At 39.8% G+C, this 18404-nt stretch overlaps 1 protein-coding gene across 2 annotated transcripts; it reads right to left on the reverse strand.

The window, feature by feature from the left end:
- Positions 1-1550: 1550 nt before the first annotated feature.
- GTPBP10 (GTP binding protein 10) lies at positions 1551-15862 on the reverse strand. Of its 2 annotated transcripts, none has more exons than XM_065832825.2 (10): positions 15552-15862; positions 14860-15053; positions 14678-14769; positions 12951-13095; positions 9626-9699; positions 8669-8721; positions 5357-5464; positions 4515-4592; positions 3417-3540; positions 1551-2656 (listed from the first exon to the last, which is right to left on the reverse strand). In XM_065832825.2, the coding sequence occupies exons 1-10, from the start codon at positions 15582-15584 to the stop codon at positions 2436-2438; spliced, it is 1122 nt and encodes a 373-aa protein (XP_065688897.1). In that variant the 5' UTR covers positions 15585-15862; the 3' UTR covers positions 1551-2435. The 2 variants fall into 2 exon arrangements, with proteins under 2 accessions (XP_065688897.1, XP_065688898.1); XM_065832826.2 differs by lacking the exon at positions 1551-2656 and adding an exon at positions 2719-3003.
- Positions 15863-18404: the final 2542 nt, after the last annotated feature.

Consider the following 18404-nt stretch of genomic DNA (forward strand, 5'->3'; position numbering starts at 1 on the left):
TCCAATCCCACCGGAGCAGGAACACCTAGATGAGGTTACACAGGAATGTGTCCAGGTGGGTTTTGAATGTCTGCAGAGAAGACTCCATAACCTCCCTGAGCAGCCTGTTCCAGTGTTCTGTCACCCTCACTGAGAAGAAGTTTCTTCTCAAATTTAAGTGGAACCTCCTGTGTTCCAGTTTGTATCCATTGCCACTTGTCCTACCATTGGTTGTCACTGAGAAGAGCCTGGCTCCATCCTTGTGACACTCACCTTTTATATATTTATAAACATTAATGAGGTCACCCCTCAGTCTTCTCCAAGCTAAAGAGCCCCAGCTCCCTCAGCCTTTCCTCATAAGGGAGATGCTCCACTCCCTCAATCATCTTCGTTGCCCTGCACTGGACTCTCTCCAGCAGTTCCCTGTCCTTGAACTGAGGGGCCCAAAACTGGACACAATATTCCAGGTGTGGTCTCACCAGGGCAAAGTAGAGAGGGAGGAGAACCTCTCTCGACCTATTAACCACACCCCTTCTAATACACCCCAGGATGCCCTTGGCCTTCTTGGCCACAAGGGCACAGTGCTGGCTCATGGTCACCCTGCTGTCCACCAGGACCCCCAGGTCCCTTTCCCCTACACCACTCTCTAACAGGTCATTCCCCAACTTATACTGGAACCTCGGGTTGTTCCTGTCTAGATGCAAGACTCTACACTTGTTATATTTAATTAAATTTTTCCCTGCCCAACTCTCCAGCCTGTCCAGGTCCCGCTGGATGGCAGCACAGCCTTCTGGCGTGTCAGCCACTCCTCCCAGCTTGGTGTCATCAGCAAACTTGCTGACAGTGCACTCTATTCCCTCATCCAAGTCACTGATGAATATATTGAACTGGGGTTTGGTCTTATCAAAGCCATTCCTTGGGAGAGCGTCAGGTATCAGCCTGGGGGTGGTAGGTATCAAGTGCCTGGTTTTGCCTTTTTTTTTTTTTTTCTTCCTCTTCTTTCCCTCACCTATTAAGCCTGAACCCACAAGTTACCTTGCATTTTCTCATTCTGTTCTTCCCAGTCCTGGGGCATGAGCAGCTGTGTGGGCACTTTGCTGCCAGAATGGGTCAACTCCACCAGAAGTGCAAAGGGAACTAGTCCTGCAAGCTACAGCTCTCGACTGGCTCTGTGTTGCAATTAATCATTATCCATTCAGTGCTGAAGCTCATAGAACACTTCATACACAACTGAAATAAAGCCAACCTGGCTCCTGCTTCAAACTTTTTTCCCCTCATTTATGTATAAGATTAAGACTGGTGTTCCAGAAGTGCAGCAAAAAAATGTTTTTTTTGACTACGAAATAAATGGCATATCAAAAATTGCTGACAGCCCACATTTAGCTTTCACAAAACCATGTTAGCCCCAAACACAATAAAAATACAGAAAAAAAAATCAAAAATGAGAACCGATACTAGTGATAAAAGAACTGGATTATGAGAAATCATACCTTTCTTCCCAGTGACTGCTTTAACGAAATTTAGAGAAGCAGGGCTGGACAAGTATACTTACAAAACAAAACCAGACCAAGTTGAGAAGCCTCTGTTGTATTCAGTCTTATTTTGATTTGCAAACAACTTAATAGTTTAGAGGTAGAAAACACCCTGTACAATAAAGGACTTACTTTTTTTTTTTTTTAATTAAAATATAAGTGTGCCTACTTGCAATACAAAAACTGGAACACTATTCCCAAAAATGTACAGCTCTGTTGAAAAGCAGTAACCATTTTCCTCACCAAAAAGTAACGTATACCCAGAACTCTGTAAGAGGGGTATCCCAAATGAAGTTTGGGAATTGGGAATCAGGATTTATATGACCAAAGGGAATACAGTAAACACCAGCAGGTATGAAAAAAACACCCCAACATTACACACCAGCCTTGCTTTTTCATGTTCCTACAAGTCACTTCCTTGTGGCCATTTATTTGTGTTTTCCTTTAAATCTTTAAAAATAACTAAACCCTCACAATCCAATACCTGTCAAAGTAGCAAAACTGGTTCACCTTTGAAGCACTAGACCCTGGAAAACTGCTCCATCAGAAATCTCCCTTGTTGTTTCCAATGCCCGTGGAAGAAGATGCAGAGTGGTTGAACCTGCTCCTTTGCTACCTGTGCAGGTTATATTCTTTCTACTCTTCTCATTTGGCAGAAAAATACTCCAAGGATGACCAGTTTTTAAGCTGTGCTTTGAGCTGCACATACTTTGGTCTTTACTCTGTTGAGTCAGTAGCCAACATAAATCAAAAAACCTGTTCTTTTCTCCACTTTGCTACCCAAGTGCCAAAAGAAACTGAGACAACGGAGGGAGCAGAGAACTGGGCAGTGTTGGTGAAGAAAAATTGAATGGAAGGTCTGCATAGCAACAGGTTCATGTGCATGCTAAAAATTTTGAAATGTGTTTGATCCAGCCAAGAACACTATCTTCTGTTCATCTGTTGTTCTTCTGAAGTCTGTAAAAGCAGTAGTTTCTTTTTCCGATATTCTTCATTCTCCTGCTCTGCTTCCTCATCTATGGATTTTCTTATACATGCTTTTAGTTCCTCAATTCCTTCTCCAGTATATGTAGATATAGGAATTATATATTTGAATTCAAGTATATTTGCAGAACTCATTTCTTCCTGTAGTAAGTGTAGGAAGTCTGAAAATCATACTGATAGAATTAGTACAATCCCCAAATACTGTATCAGTACAAAGCCCACAGAATCCCATTAAATTTAGAAAACAGACTTAATAAATTACAGTAATAAACATAACTGCAATTAATATAGAAGTATTATTTGCTTAATTAATTTTTAAAAGAATAGCTAAATTCTCAGAAGACAAGCACTAACATAGCAGTTATACCATATTTACACACTCATGAGAAGATTCTATACCCTTCCTTTAAGATGATTACAGAGAAATCCCAAGTTGTAGGATATGACAGATGGATGTTTTAACCCTTCATGGTTCTTATACACTCCAGGAAATAGAAAGACATCCACCCTAATATAATAGAAAAATTCAAGTAAACCTACATGGGCCTGTCCAGAATTTTCATGTGTTTTGGCCAAAGTCAAATGATAAATTGCATATACATCAGTGTCTGTAAGGGTACCTTCAGTGGAGGTTACTGTTATCCCAGATACCTAGACTGGAAACATATTCTCCCATATTATGGTTTAGAAGGATCTTCTAGCATATCTCTATTTTATTAAAATACTTACCCAACAATAAAGCCAGCACTACAAATGCACATAAACAAAGCTCCAAATGCAGCAAGTGCTTTTAAAACATATGTTCAAATAACAAATTTAATACCTCACTTCAGTTTCATCCAACTCCTTTTCAATGCCGAGTTGCCGTGATGAAATCTTATTACTACTTTTGTCAAAGGTAATTGTTGAAAGTTAATTTACCTTGAGGATTTTGTAGCTGTTTCATAAGTTCATTCAAGTTATCCTTTGCACAGGGTAAATCCATTTTATTAACGGCAAGAAGTGCTGGTTTTGTTAGAAGCTCCTCTTTGTATAGCTCCAATTCCTTAAATGACAAGTATATTTGTCTTAGCAAGAATACATAGTTTAACAAGTGCTGCTTCAATTTTACATCTCCTCTCTTGTTTCTTTAATTGCCTAAAGTCTTTCATGCCTACGCAGCTCTGAGACTGACTCAGGTGCTCAAGGCTAATGTATGAAGGCAGCCTAACACAAGAAAATAATGTTAAGTGATTGAGTGATTTTTTGCTCAAACACAGATATTTCAGATAAACTGGCTGGCCAATTCTGAAACTGCCTCCTTCAAAAAGAATGACAGATTTGTTTTTGTTTTTCTGATATCCACAAACACAAAATCAATTTCAGAAAAAGCTCAGATCTATGAAACATGTAAGAAAATTCTTTGGACAGTTTTCTGATTCTTAAGCATTTTAATGGTTAATGTCAATAAATAAAAACACAACCATGAATAAGCTAAAAATAAATAGCAATAGCTGAAATTCAGAAGATACATTGTCTTAAGTCATATAACTAGAGAGAAAACAGCTGTTAAACTTGAAATTACATAAGATCTATTACTTTAATCAGAAGCAATGGTAAGAGATGGAAACACTGAATGTCTGCAAAACTGAGGTCTGATGTTTCATCTCCATTATTCCATGCAGCAAGGGCATAAAGGCAGGCATTTAACTATACCCATGTATTTCTACTTCCTAAAATATAACAAGATTGGGGAATTCAAAATGATGTGGCTTTTCACATTTGCTTGGCTCCAAGACACATCCTGTATGCTGCTGAGATTAATGAAGGAGCAGTTATGCCCAACATACAATAGAGGAGATTCATCTGGACACTTAAAAATAATGATTTCATCATTTTAGGGAATCCTAAGCTTGTCAACTGGCCTTATATTATAAATACAGAAGACACACTGATATTTGAAAGTTCTTGATCAAAACTCAGCCTCTTTCTTGGCTCCACACATAACTACAACTGTCAATTAGGAAGATGAGAACTTACCTTTGTTAGAAGCAATATAGTTTCAAAGGCTGTTCTGAACAGAGTCTTAGTAGACAGCTGAAACCCAGAAATATCAACCTGAAAAAGTTACACAAGAACAAGCTTTGTGGTATTAAATTATGTTACAGTATCAAGGTACTCTCCATCAACTACTTTGCAGTAAAATTCCCACATACATGCTCTCATTCCTAGGCAAATAACAGAAGGCAACTATTAATATACACTAAAGTGACACTGTAGACATTGCAAACACAAACTGTTTGATTCTGATACAGTGTTTCTCAAAGGTCTGATTTTTAAACCTCTCTTTTAAGGGCATCTTACAGAAAAAAGGGGAGGAGAGGGAGGAGAGGGAGGAGAGGGAGGAGAGGGAGGAGAGGGAGGAGAGGGAGGAGAGGGAGGAGAGGGAGGAGAGGGAGGAGAGGGAGGAGAGGGAGGAGAGGGAGGAGAGGGAGGAGAGGGAGGAGAGGGAGGAGAGGGAGGAGAGGGAGGAGAGGGAGGAGAGGGAGGAGAGGGAGGAGAGGGAGGAGAGGGAGGAGAGGGAGGAGAGGGAGGAGAGGGAGGAGAGGGAGGAGAGGGAGGAGGAAAAAGAAAATCACCTCACGCTTTTGAAACACTTGACTGCTCTAAATTAATTGGCAAGTTTTAATGATAAATTCTGTTTAAAGATTTATCATCAGTTGTTTGAGTGTTCCATTCTAAAACACTATTACAGCTACACTTATCATAAAACATGCAAATTACAAATGATTTCCTAAATTCCAACTACACTGCAATTAAGATGCATTTTATTTACTGCACTGCCTTTGACTTCAGTAAGCTGTAAATTTTATTTAACTTACAACTAAGAGAAGCTGTTTGGTTCTTTCTACATGTTTGAGAAATTTGTGGCCCATCCCTTTGTTTGCATGTGCACCTTCAATCAGTCCTGGGAGATCAGCTACTGAAATCTAGGAAAATAAACATTTCAAACAAACTTATTTCCAACAATCAAAAATGGTGATTTCAAACTATCAACACATTATCATTTTATATATTAAAAAAGAACCCACACAGACGAATGTCAGGAATATCTGTTTTGAGACACTCCTTTTACAACTATGTGTATTCCTTGGAATTGCATGGGGGATCAGTTCTCCAGCGGTACACATTTGCTGTTTCAACACATTCAGAATCTATCAGCAGAAGGAGATTTAAACAAAATGCTACTATTACACAGACATTGTGCTGCCCATGTTCCCATCTATTTATTTATAGCTGTCTGTAAAGTAGAAAATAGAGGGTAATAGTACCTCTGCAGAGATCTTGCAAAATTCACCTATTACCTCAGAATAAAACAGACTCTGAAAGGCAAGAAGATTATGCCATCACGTTTATACAGAATTCAAATTGTCACTGGAAAAGAAAATGAAGTCTGTTCCTTGTGGCTACAGAGGATCATTATTCCAAATGCAAACCCACTTAATATTGTTCCCCTGAGCGTGAGAAGCTCCAAGAATTTATCTTCTGCTCTTCAACTGAAATGAGATTTTGATTAATACTTCAGCTTCGAACCTGAGCCCAGCAAAGACTGCTACAATGGACAAGAATATTGTCATTTTTCTCTGCTGGTTAAGAGAGTTGTACACTGTTGTAAAGGAGAACTGAGAGATCAAAAGGAGCAGAATACTAAAACCCCCAAGGATCTACTCAGTAACTCACAGAAAGCTAAGACAGATATTGAAGCGAAGAAGAGCAAAAGTAGGGTCTTCAAATCTATCATATACCCATTTAGACAGTAACTGGATTCAATTTAAAAGTGCCCAAAGCCAGCACACGCTAAAATTTCCAGTGCTCTACCTATTGCAGAAGGAGGCTTTCTGCTATGAGTTACACTCCCACTCATGTGACACACTAATTGTTAACCATTAGCATCTCCTAAATATTTGAAGCCTTGCTTCAGAATTTTCCTTCTACAGAGACATGAGATACAGCTGGATAAACCACAGACTTGTAACTAGAAACAGGGACAGAGTAATTGGAGCATTAGAAAAGAAACATCCACATGCTGGTGTGATGTGTTAGGGTGCTGTAGTACCAGCATCACTACCTTTTTCCCCAACATTAGCTCTCTTTCAAAATATATTTTTTTATGTAGCTCATGAACAAACTCATATTCTCTCAAAACGGCACTTGGTTCAGATATTCTGGTAGAAAATGTAAGTGCTTCTGCAGGTTTGCATGATCTGGTACTAAGACCTGAACCCAGATCCATATTCAGATCCTCTGCTTTTGTATCTTCTCCAAGTAGTAATGACAGACAGCACCAGGTAACTTGCATGTACTTTTCTTCTTTAGAATGTACTAATACAAATAAGGAAATTACTAACTATTTCCTTAAAATGTCAACATTCTGCAGGTTAAAAGATTTAATGAGCCATTTCCCCTTTGGTGATACAGGACAGTCACCTCAATTATTGCTCTTAATTGCTTACATTGTTTTGTTTTCAGCAGTTGCAATACTGAGAGCTGAACTGTTCCCTGTGATCAGAATCACTAGTTCCCTTGATTTCAGAAAGTATGTAGTTCCTACAAAGCACCCAGCACTAATATAAAAACCATGAACTGCAAGAAACAGCCAAAAATAAGGGTCATATGACACGAAACAGACTGAAGAAAAGGAAGCCAGGAGTGCACGTAGTTCTCCTGCTGGAGAAAGATACACCAGGAACAGCAGGAAAGGTCTTGATCCATGGCAGGTAGCTTCTGGGTTTTTTTTTTTTTTTTTTTTGGCTATAGACAATCCTGTTACTTGCAGCACAGCTTTCTGGGATGTTACCAGAAACTAGCAGATAAAATGATTATACAAAAAATTTCCCTTAGATGTGTGCATCCCTACAGGGAACCTGACAAACTACACTTATTTCCTTTAATACACAGTTTTGTTAAAGATTGTTAAATTAAGGTTTCAAGCAGCAGCTACCAAATCCCCCTACAATTATTGCTTCTGAAAGTGAAAAGAAGATTTTCTGTCTGTTCACACCTGAAAGATGCTGTTCTGGCTAACTCATTTGAAACCCTTTTATGCATTCGCCTTTTATCTTGGAAGTGATGAGTCCAGTACTGCATGTATCATACACTTCACAAACAAAATAAAAGCACATCAAAGAAGATCCAAGCTTGAAGAATCAAAATGTTTGCTGTAACCCTACAGGAACTCAGGGTCCAAAATCTATTAGGAAGACTCCCATTTAATGTTGGTTCCCCCCCCAGTGGATAGTGTAGAAAGGATTCCAGGCACCACACAATTACCTGACAACTTTGTCTGAAGAAGCCAGGTAGAATCAGATTCACAAAAATTCAGGTGGTAGGGCAGTATCTCCACCAGTCCTCCAGAGCTACAGCCTACCACAAAGGGAACTGGACCCAGGTACCGCACCTCTCACGTAGGGTACTATCCTTGCTGTTCAGGCAATCCCTATCACTTAATACTATTTTACTTTTCATTAAAAACAAACAAACAAACACAAAATGCAAGAACCAAACTATGAAAGGAAGTTTGAGGAGCCAACCTGGAAAGCCAGAACGGTAAGTTATGATAACTGGGTTATATTCACTGAATTCCCTGTCATTCACTGCTGCAGATCTGGAGCTACTGGAGAAATTTGCCCCTGTATAAAATCCATTCTGAAAACTACTCATTCCAGACCTCTCTGTATAGCCAACTTGCAGAAAATTTGCCTCTTCGACATAAAAATAATAGATTAGTCTCTGAAACAAAGATCTTTTTTAAAGTCCTAAACTTAACAGGAGTATACTAGGACACAGCAATCTCAATTCCACACAGGAGCTCACACCTCTAAGATTATAAAGTAGGACTAGAGCCAGAGAACAAAGACAATGGAAAATGAGAAGCCATTATTCAAATGACCTGAAATCAGTTCAATGTCATATTACTGCATTTGGCTATAATGCTCTCTTATTACTTTATAAAAATAGTTCTGTCTCCACAACTTTAATTAAGTCCATGTAACTGCATTTTATATGCATACATTATAGATACACATATGAAAAAACATACAAATTTCCTTTTTCTTTCTGAAATTATGTTAAGCAATATAACTAACCATTATATACAACTTCAACAAGCAACCAGAATGAACTTTCATACCAACCTGCTTGTAATCTGCATACATGATCTTTCCTAGTTCAGGCTGTATCGTTGTAACTACAACACAGAACAAAACAAGGAGAGGAAGAAAACAAAACTGTTTTTAATGTTTTAAAATATGTTAATGTTACCAAACATTCAAATGTTGCAGGACTTTTCACTTCATATTTAAATAAAACAAATGTTCAGTAGCAGAAAAAAATAAGGCAAATGCAATGTTAAGAATCACTGGAAAATGAATTAAGAAAAAAACCGAGAGAGAACAAAATCAGAACACTCAAAAACCAATAGTTCACCAAATCTTGGTACTGTGTGCAGTTCTGTTCCCATCATCCCAAAAAGGGAACAGAGGACACCGAGAAGTCTCAGACACAAAAAGGATTATCCAGGCTATGGAAAAAGGCTGTAGAGAATCAAGAACGGTGCAAGGTCAACAGGAATTACCAGTACTTGTACTCTTGCATTTTAATTAAAGCATGATCAGATGGCTAATGCTAATTTACTGAAAGAAAACTAATAAAAATGGCATTTTTCAGTGGACAGGTTCAAAACTATAACCTTACTTTATTGCAAGAACAGGTGGTAGCCATTTCCAAAGCATAATGATACTCATGCAAAGAAACTTGATGGTGCATTTTCAGTAGACTGAGGATATTGCACACATGCAGAGTCTCAGATGGGCTCAAATGGGATGAGACTAAATTAAATGCTAAATAGACCCTGCAAGTTGAAGCACTATGAGGGTGCACACATGAAAAACTGAGGTGGTTAAAGGAATTGGACATTTAAACAGCAAGTTCTCTCTTTGAAGTACTTCTTATAATTAAAATTATGTGCAACGTATTTAGCAGGTAACATGTTTATCTCCTATTCTTTATTATAAACCTGTAAACCAAGTCAAAGAAAAGACTTCTTGCTCTCATGAAATATTCCTGTTCTAAAAATGAGAGTATGAACTTACATGCATAATTTGCAATCTCGGGTTTGGCATGAGAAATCTTGCTTAACAAGGATGATTTTCCTGCATTTGGAAACCTAGAAGGAAAGTTGGATTTTATATGAATAAGCACAGGTGATTCCTGTATATTTTATTACCAAATTGCCCTATATTGTCTTAGTCAAACTCAGTGCTACCATCTAATTTCTGCAGACTCATTTACTCAGACTTTAAAATTAAAAAACAAAACAACAGCAACAAAAAAAAACAACTAACACAAACAAACAAGCAAAAGCAAAACAAACCCTCAAAGTCATTATGATTAATCAAACTGGAATAATTTTCTAAATCAAACAATGCTTCCCAAGGATGCATGGAAGAGAGGTATGTAAATACAATTGTAATAGATTAAAGGGAAATCTTTCAAAGTCACTTGGACAGAAATAGAGTATAAGCATCCAGGTCTACTTGAATTCAGTCTTCACAAGCTACAATTGATTTTGTAAATTACATTTATATTCTAAACACCTGTCATGCAAATACATCTATCAGTGGGATTTACAGTCTTTTGGTATACGAATCATGGTTAATGAAACATTCTATGATCTCAGTACAAATTATATCAATGCTATAGTTTAGTTGATATAGCAAAGCATATGTAAACACTCTATGTACAGATATATATACTTGAGAGGAAGAACGAAAGAGACTTTGTGTATATAGACACACATGCACAGTTTGTGTATGTTTTTAAGGTAATGAAGTTCTATGATGGATCCTGAAATTAGGACTAGTCTGCTTTGTTACCAAGTAAACCAAAAAGAATATCAGTGAAGCCCTAGGAGCTCGTCTGTGCAGACTTGACTGTTGTGAACTTTTCCCTTCCCAGGGGATAGCTATAACTGCACACTGCAACAAAAAGTTCCTTAAGGGATTTGGTAGTTTTTACAAAAACCTTCTTCACAGAGTATATCTACCCATTGAAACGGAAACCTAATTTAAAACTGAAACTATAAAACATGCTTATTTTAAAGATTAATCTGAGCTGTAAAAGACACAATAGCCTTGATCCATGTTGAACTTGAAGCTAATGCTGACATCAGAGGAGAAGCTATAGTCCTTATTTATAGCACCTGCTCCATATGGAAGACCACACAAGTCTAGCGTTCCAGTCAAATTCACAGACAGTTGTTCGGCACAATGTTTCAGTGCAACAATGATCAAAGAAAACCGTGCCTACTGTGATACCAAAAAGTCGTCAAAAAGACTCCTTAACACTGTTTTGAAAATGTTAAAAAACAGGCACTTTCATTGCAGTGCACTGGATCCTCGGAGGGTAGTTCCTCTAATCAACTGTATGCATGACTTGCACTTCTTGGTATTTATTACACATACCAATTGCATATTCATTTGCTTCTACTGCTTAGTTCATGCATTTAACATAAGCTCTTTACATAATCACATCCTTTGCCAGCAGTCCATCTTTGGTATTTGAGGGACTTCACTGGGGGTCTTTAGTGGCCCCCAGTGGTCTTTGCAGCCTGGTGTCCCCCAAGTGTTGGCTTCTTGATCTAATTTCTTGAGCATGCATGTTGTCATTTTGTGGTATTACACAGCAGAAGTCACACTGCTCTTTCTTCATTTAGTGGAACATTCCGCTTTCCCAGCTTGCAAACCAAGGACATCCTGCTTTGCCTCATGTCCAGTCTCTATAGAGCTATTGTTTCTCTATTAGGTTTCTGTTACATTAGGCCTAGTCTTGTCACATTAGGCCTAGGGGATTCTGAAAGACTTTCATTCCTCTTAGCACTATGGGCAACTGAACACTGGTTCCAAGATACAAAGGCAGGTGCTACACAGAAAACCATATACTCCTATACATGCAGAATCACAACCTGCTGGCAGGGACAACTAGTAAGAACATGAGCTAATGAAAAACAAGACTAGTATTACATTGATGGGCTTTATAAAGGGATTGTATACAGGGCTTGCTTGAAAAATAAAGAGACATAATGAGTCTTGTTAAAAACAGGAAAACCATTGAAGGGAGTTTTAATGCACTCTGATGTTGAAAGGTGACTTAAAGACATTCTGGAAGGTTACTCTGGTCAGCTACTCACATGAATATTTTGTTTCCACTGAGGTACAATACATGCTTTGAAGTTTAAATTGCAACCTACACTACACATTACAACCTGTACCCAAACCTGATGTGCCTTTCTCAAGTCTGTATGTTTTTTACCTGATCTAATAGCCAAACACTTGCAAACCTACTGAAGTAAAAATAACAAACACAAAGAGATCAAAGTACAACCACAAACTATCAGAGGCTGATTCATACTCTGATAGTAACAAGAAAATAATACACTCCTCTAATTAATAATGATTTTTTAAAAAATCATTTTAAAGGGAAAGCCTCAGCCGAAATGCAGGATTAAAGCAACAACGGTGTTACAAAACTCCTATATTTTCACACAGTCTAAAACAAGAAAAATATTCTCTCTATCGTGTAGTTAATGAAGACTACTTGAAAATTACATAACTTTACATAAATCTGATACTAACAGAACTATTTTTAATGAGCAAAACAGAAAACAATGCTATCTTCAAGTTTCCATTCTTTATGATATATAACAACCATACTGCTTCCACCTCAAACGCCTTGTCATTTTACGTTTCCTATGCTTTTTATTTATAAGGACCACAGGGCAGAAGGAGAGAGGTAGTAGATGCTGAGCAGACCAAGACTTTTACAACCATAGTTTGTTGAAAGCTTTCTCCAAATAAAGATATATTTACCTGCATTGTCTTAAAGCAGTAACATTGAAAAGCACCACAGCAAAAGAAATGCAAGTCCTACTGTTCCAGTTTGTAATTTATTACTTCCTTCCAACATTCCAAGCTGTTTATTTGGAAGAGTGGGCTAAGTAGCCTTTGAAACTCTCTTTACGACTATTACTGAAAGGGTCTACTTGTGCCAGCACCATAAAGCCAAAGATGAAATATGGATAGTGTCCTTGGCTCTGTTATGCACCTTCTGCTTACTTCATAAATATTAGCTAATAGTATTTTGATAATCACTACAATTGCTAAAATCAATTATATGAATAATTATATACTACCCTGATTAATGAAACCCTTCACCCACAAAAGCATAAGCAATACTTTCAAAACTTTAAAATAATTTTAATAGGTTTAAACTCTACCTGATCTGCAAACTGCAAGTAATATAAGTGGAAATGGAAATGTACAGTAATGCTCATCATCCAAACTCCCAAATTTCTTTGAAATCTCATTTGAAAATTACTACTTTGTTTCCTAATGTCAGTTCTCAAATTACAGTACTTACCCAACTAAGCCAACATCTGCTATAAGTTTCAAATCGAGACGAACAATTCGGCTCTGACCTTTGCAAGGCAAGAAGTTTGTGGCCAAAGAGCCTCCAAGACCTCCACGAGCTGCTAAGAATCTCTCTCCTGCTGCATTAAGCTCTCCTGAAAATAAATTCACTAGTAAAAAAAAAAAGCACAATCCCCTGCAGTAGTTCAGTTGTGAGTTTCCACTTAAAGCCATCTTCCATTAAAAGATAATTTTCCGTATGCTTTCTTGGAAGACCTGTGCACTCAGGGTCATGTTTTTTTTATTTCTTTGGAAACAAATGAGAGAAAACACACCCCAGTATTCCCCTGTCATATAGTCACTTCAAGAAAAGTGCTAAGTACAGGCAGGCAAAGTATGGCCAAGATCACAGTATCACACAATATCACAGTATGTTTGGGATTGGAAGGGACCTCAAGAGATCATCTAGTCCAATCCCCCTGCTGGAGCAGGAACGCCTAGGTGACGTCGCACAGGAATGTGTCCAGGCGGGCTTTGAATGTCTCCAGAGTAGGAGACTCCACAACCTCCCTGGGTAGCCTGTTCCAGTGCTCTGTCACCCTCACCGAGAAGAAGTTTTTTCTCAAATTTAAGTGGAACCTCTAGTGTTCCAGCTTGATCCCATTACTCCTTGTCCTATCATTGTTTGCCACTGAGAAGAGCCTGACTCCATCCTCATGGCACTCACCCTTTATATATTTATAAACATTAATAAGGTCACCCCTCAGTTTCCTCTTCTCCAAACTAAAGAGACCCAGCTCCCTCAGCCTTTCTTCATAAGGGAGGTGCTCCACTCCCTTAATCATCTTTGTTGCCCTACGCTGGACCCTCTCCAGCAGTTCCCTGTCCTTCTTGAACTGATAGTAGATCTGAAGCCTCCAATACTTCAAAGAATGCAGGGAAAAATCTGCATTGATAGAGATACGGCTATAGCAAACTCTTCAGATGTTACATTTTTTTTTTTTCATGAAGATACAGGTTGTAGTAGTTTATAGGGTTAGAATGTCAGAATAATTTAAAAAAAATAAAAATGCAACATTTGGGTACATAGTTTAAGGACACCTTTAGACACTGACATGCCTACATCATAAAAAGTTCTTACCATACATCCATTTTTGTTAAACATTCAAATTGGAATAATTTGTGAATTTAGTGTGAACTCTGAACAGTATAAAAAGAAAAAACTGAGAAACTGCAAAGGAACCATTGAGAGCTATTCCAAGGGCACTGTATTGAAGATCTTACTGGTTACTACCAAGTACCACTCTTTAAAATAAGAGTGAAAAATGGATAAGTATTTTAGATAACCTGAAATGCTGACACTCAACAAGGACCTTTGCCTTTTAGGCAATGTCATAATTCAGTGGAGTTACAGGGACACTTACCTGAATTTATGGACACATAATTATGTACAGTCACTAACGATTCCGTAGAGGATCAGTATGGCTTCCAGCCTTCAACAGTAGTTTCTGCTGCATATAGTGATACAAACTACTACTAACTTCTGGAAGGGGTCCTTGCTTTTCCAAAAATGTCTACAGTGTATTTTTTGTCAACTCTTCATCCAAACAAAGGAAAACACACATATTTTGCAACACATGTAACCTTCAAATGTCCCAGTGTTAGAAGTGTGCTAGATGGTATCAATATATATGACAGTATCTACTAGATACATCAAAAAAAAATGGAAGCTCTTACCGATTTGCTTGCCATCATCACCAAGAACTGAAATTCCCCAAGGCACATGAACTTCGCAATCCTTTCCTTTTTCACCTTTTAGTGCTCTAACACTGGGAGAAATTAAGCGAGGCTTAGTCATTTAAGCTTATGTTTTGCTTCTGCAAGAGGTATGTAAGAACTTTCAGCAAACAGACCCTTACCTGCTGTTGGCTCCTGTTCCAGCGATGAATCGCTTCCGGGGATACCTGTTCCTTATGCTCTTCAAGGTAGCTCTTTCTTCGGCAACGAACCACACATCACCACCTCTGCCTCCTTCCCCGCCTAGCCGAGGATAACCCATTCCACCAGTTCCTCCTCTCACATAGAGCCGTAAATTGTCTATAAAGTTGCCATACTAACAAAACAAGTAGTTTCATATCAGTATTACATTCTGTTTATATTTCTTTTTGTTCGTTGTTACAAACAACGCGGCTAAAACTGCTCAGATAGAGCTTTTCTCTGATGGCAACAATGAACGTTCAGAAAAGTCGTGTAACCCTCTGAGACGTTATTTTTAACAAATATTCGACGTTTCCTCCCCGGCAGTGACACCTCAGGCCCGCCCGGCCCGCAGAGCCCCAGGCAGCGGGACGGGCCGCGGCTCTGCCCCTGCGCCGGGCCCCGGCGCCCACGGACACGCGTGCGGTGCCTCACAGCGCCCTGCTCGGCACCGGCGGGCTCCTGCCTCCGAATGCAGGCGGAGAAACGTGCGGGGCTCGGCGGGCCGCGGGGCAGCCCGGAGGAAGAGAGACCCGCCAGTCCGCCCCAGAGAGGCCGCGGGAGCGGGACGCCAACTCCGCCAGCCCTTCTCCCCGCCGCAGCCCCACCACTCCTCGGGCTCGGGAGCACCGACCTTCCGCAGGGCCGCTCCGCCGCACCGCACCATGCTGGGAGCCGCGGCCCACGCCCGACCTGTGGCGGCTTGACAGCAGGGGCGGGAGCAGCGGCCTGCAGGCGCGAGGGGGCGGGCCCGGGCCCCAGGGGCTGTGTGAGGAGGACAGGGCAAGAGGGCAGGCGGCTTCAGCGCCCAGGCCCCAGAGATCTGGCTGCCGGCCGAGGGAGCGCGGAAGCGAAGCGAAAAACCACCCCGGCTCCCGTCCTGCCGGCAGCCGCCATGTCAGCCGCGCCGTGCCAGGTGGGACCGTGTTCCACGCAACTGCGCATGTGCGGCCCTTCCCGCCCGCGCCGGGCTGAGGTGGCCGCTGCCCGGCTTCCGCTGCAGCCTGGTGGGGCTGGTGGTCCCGGACTGCTGGCCCGGCAAGGGACGGGCCTGACCAGCTGCTTGTCGCTGCAGCCTCTCCCGTCCCTAAGTGTCCCAAGCCGAGAGGCGCTGGGACAGGGCAGGGACGCCTGAGGGGAGAGCAGGGACACGGCTGCCGGAGGGTTCGGGCTAGATCTGCGGTGTCCGGCAGCCTGTGCTCCCTGAAGCTGCGTGCCGGTCGGACACGGCTGCTATTGCCCTGCACATGAGTTGGACCCTTCAGAGCCTGTTGATCACGTTGCTGATGTGCTGTCCCTCGAGAAATCGGGACCTGACTTGTCAGCGAGGCGAATTTTCAGGATAAGGATGAGCATGTTGAAAGTACACGGCTCTAATAAGGCTTACAGGGCTTTGCTTTTCTTAAATGGTTACAGATGAGAAATTAGTTTGTAAATCATGACATCAGCAAGGTCAGAGGGGTAAAATTGGTGAAAAAATGCCCCCAAGTAAGTTCTTCCGCAAGTCTTTATTTAGTAGGTATTTTCAGACAGTGGTGTGGGATTTGTGGGTTTTTGTCTGTGTGGTTTTTGTCTGTTTAAAGCACAAATTCTCATGAAAAAGTAAATATTATTGTATTCCTTCTTACATCCTTTACACAAGGTCATGTATTCTCAGTTGCAGTTCTTAGCTACCTGAGGAGAATCATTCACATTTCCAGTAATTTAACACTAAAAATAGGTTCAGCAATGGAAATTTTTATTTGTTACATAATAATCTAGAAAACAGTGTTGTGCCATATATGTGCTAAATGGCCCAACAGAACATTCAAGCAGTATCCAGGATGTACCACAACATGTGAGTGTTGTCCAGTGCCATTTTAATAATGTAAATTTGGTTTTGTTAGTTATTTCGTTTCTCAATTGCGTAATGGCCTAGGACACCATATTTGGAAACTGGATTTACAAAACAGGTGCAAGATAGTAGTTACATAGTTAGATTCTTCTGCATATTATTTTTTTGGTCTTTATGTTTGCTCTAATTTTGCTTTATTTTGTAGACTATAAAAGTTAGGCTGAAACCTACATTTAAAAAAACTACTTATATGTAGTTCTACATAATCATTGGTTAATTAGAGTAGAAGACCTTCAATTGCTAAAATTTTAGACATAAAATAGGGGGAAAATATTTTTAAAATTAATCAGGGAAGAATGAAAAATCCAAATTCCTAATCCTATGCTTTTCAGCTGACCCACACTTCTCTCTTCAAGTTATAAAAGCAAACTGTTTATAATGTAACTGGGTTGCTCAGAAGAAGGTACAGAAGAAGCATGACTGTTATTCAGAATGATTATTCCTGATGGCTTTTGATGGTCTTGATGAATGAATAAAATAATAACATACTTCAATTGAATACAGTTTTACAAGATACTACAGTACAAAATGTTTGGGTTTTTTTTTAATCTGGAAGAATCATATTCCATGGGAGTTTTTAGTAGTATTTTTAGAAGGCTTGAGTCCAGTTAAGAACGTTTTCTTTCCACCTACATGTACAGAAAAAACAAATTCAAAAGCTTTTCACTCTGTTTAGAAGTACTGACCTGCTTTTTTTCTGCTGTTGTATGTTATTTTTACCAATCAACTACGTATTCTGTTCCAGCTAAAAATACTTTTCATTCCTACCAACTGGTCATGCTTATATTGTACTGTTACGGAATTTTTAGAGCAGACTTTTCAGTGATATAAATGGGAGAACAGGAGAAGATGTGACTGTCATCTAGTGAGCCCAAGTTCAAAGTATGCCTTTCCTCAGTGCCAAAGGAGTTTTACAACGTGGAGAAAGGCAAGATGCATCATGTGAATGGCAGAACAGGAATTATTACAAGAGTGACAAATGCAAAATTCCATGTCATGCTTTTACATCATGAGGACTACATCTGCAGTTCTGAAACAGGTGATATGTGAAATCTACCAGCAAGTGGTTTGAACAGATCTGTTAAGAATGTTATAAGATGACTGGAAAACAGCAGATGTGAGTCTGGCCTTGTACTTGAGGTGTTTAACTGAGGGGGTCAAGCCCCATCATGAATGGCTCCCTGTAGATCCCCATCTCTCTCTGTTAAGTCTTTGAAGGTGGGTGGGTTGAACCTGGACTGCGATTCCTTATCTTTGAAAAGAAGAAAAATGGCCTGGCCAACCACAGACCTCAAAGCCTGGTCTCAGTTGCATTCAAAGCTTTGGAAAAACTCAAATTTGCCATACTAATAGCCTATCAATAAGACATTTGATATGGTATCACCTTGAAAGTAATGAGAACATGGGGAGTTAGAAGAGAAATTGTGAAGTGAGGTAACCACAAGTAAGGTTGAAAAGGAAGATGTCAGGCTTAAGGAGTTGGTTTTAGGATGGTCATATTTGATGTTTTTTGTAGTAGCCATGATAAAATCAGAGCATACTGATGAAATCTGGTAATATATACTTAGGAACCATCATAAGTACAGAGAATAT

This window comes from Patagioenas fasciata, chromosome 2 (assembly GCF_037038585.1).
Source record: "Patagioenas fasciata isolate bPatFas1 chromosome 2, bPatFas1.hap1, whole genome shotgun sequence".
In the NCBI taxonomy this organism is placed as follows: Eukaryota; Metazoa; Chordata; class Aves; order Columbiformes; family Columbidae; genus Patagioenas; species Patagioenas fasciata.

Coding starts and splice junctions, on each gene's coding strand:
- GTPBP10 (XM_065832825.2), bottom strand. CDS start 15,584: ATGGTGCGGTGCGGCGGAGCGGCCCTGCGGAAG. Junction 5,465..8,668: donor TGTATGCAGATTACAAGCAG/GTTGGTATGAAA, acceptor TTATTTTCCTAG/ATTTCAGTAGCTGATCTCCC. Junction 4,593..5,356: donor CCAAACAGCTTCTCTTAGTT/GTAAGTTAAATA, acceptor TAACTTTTTCAG/GTTGATATTTCTGGGTTTCA.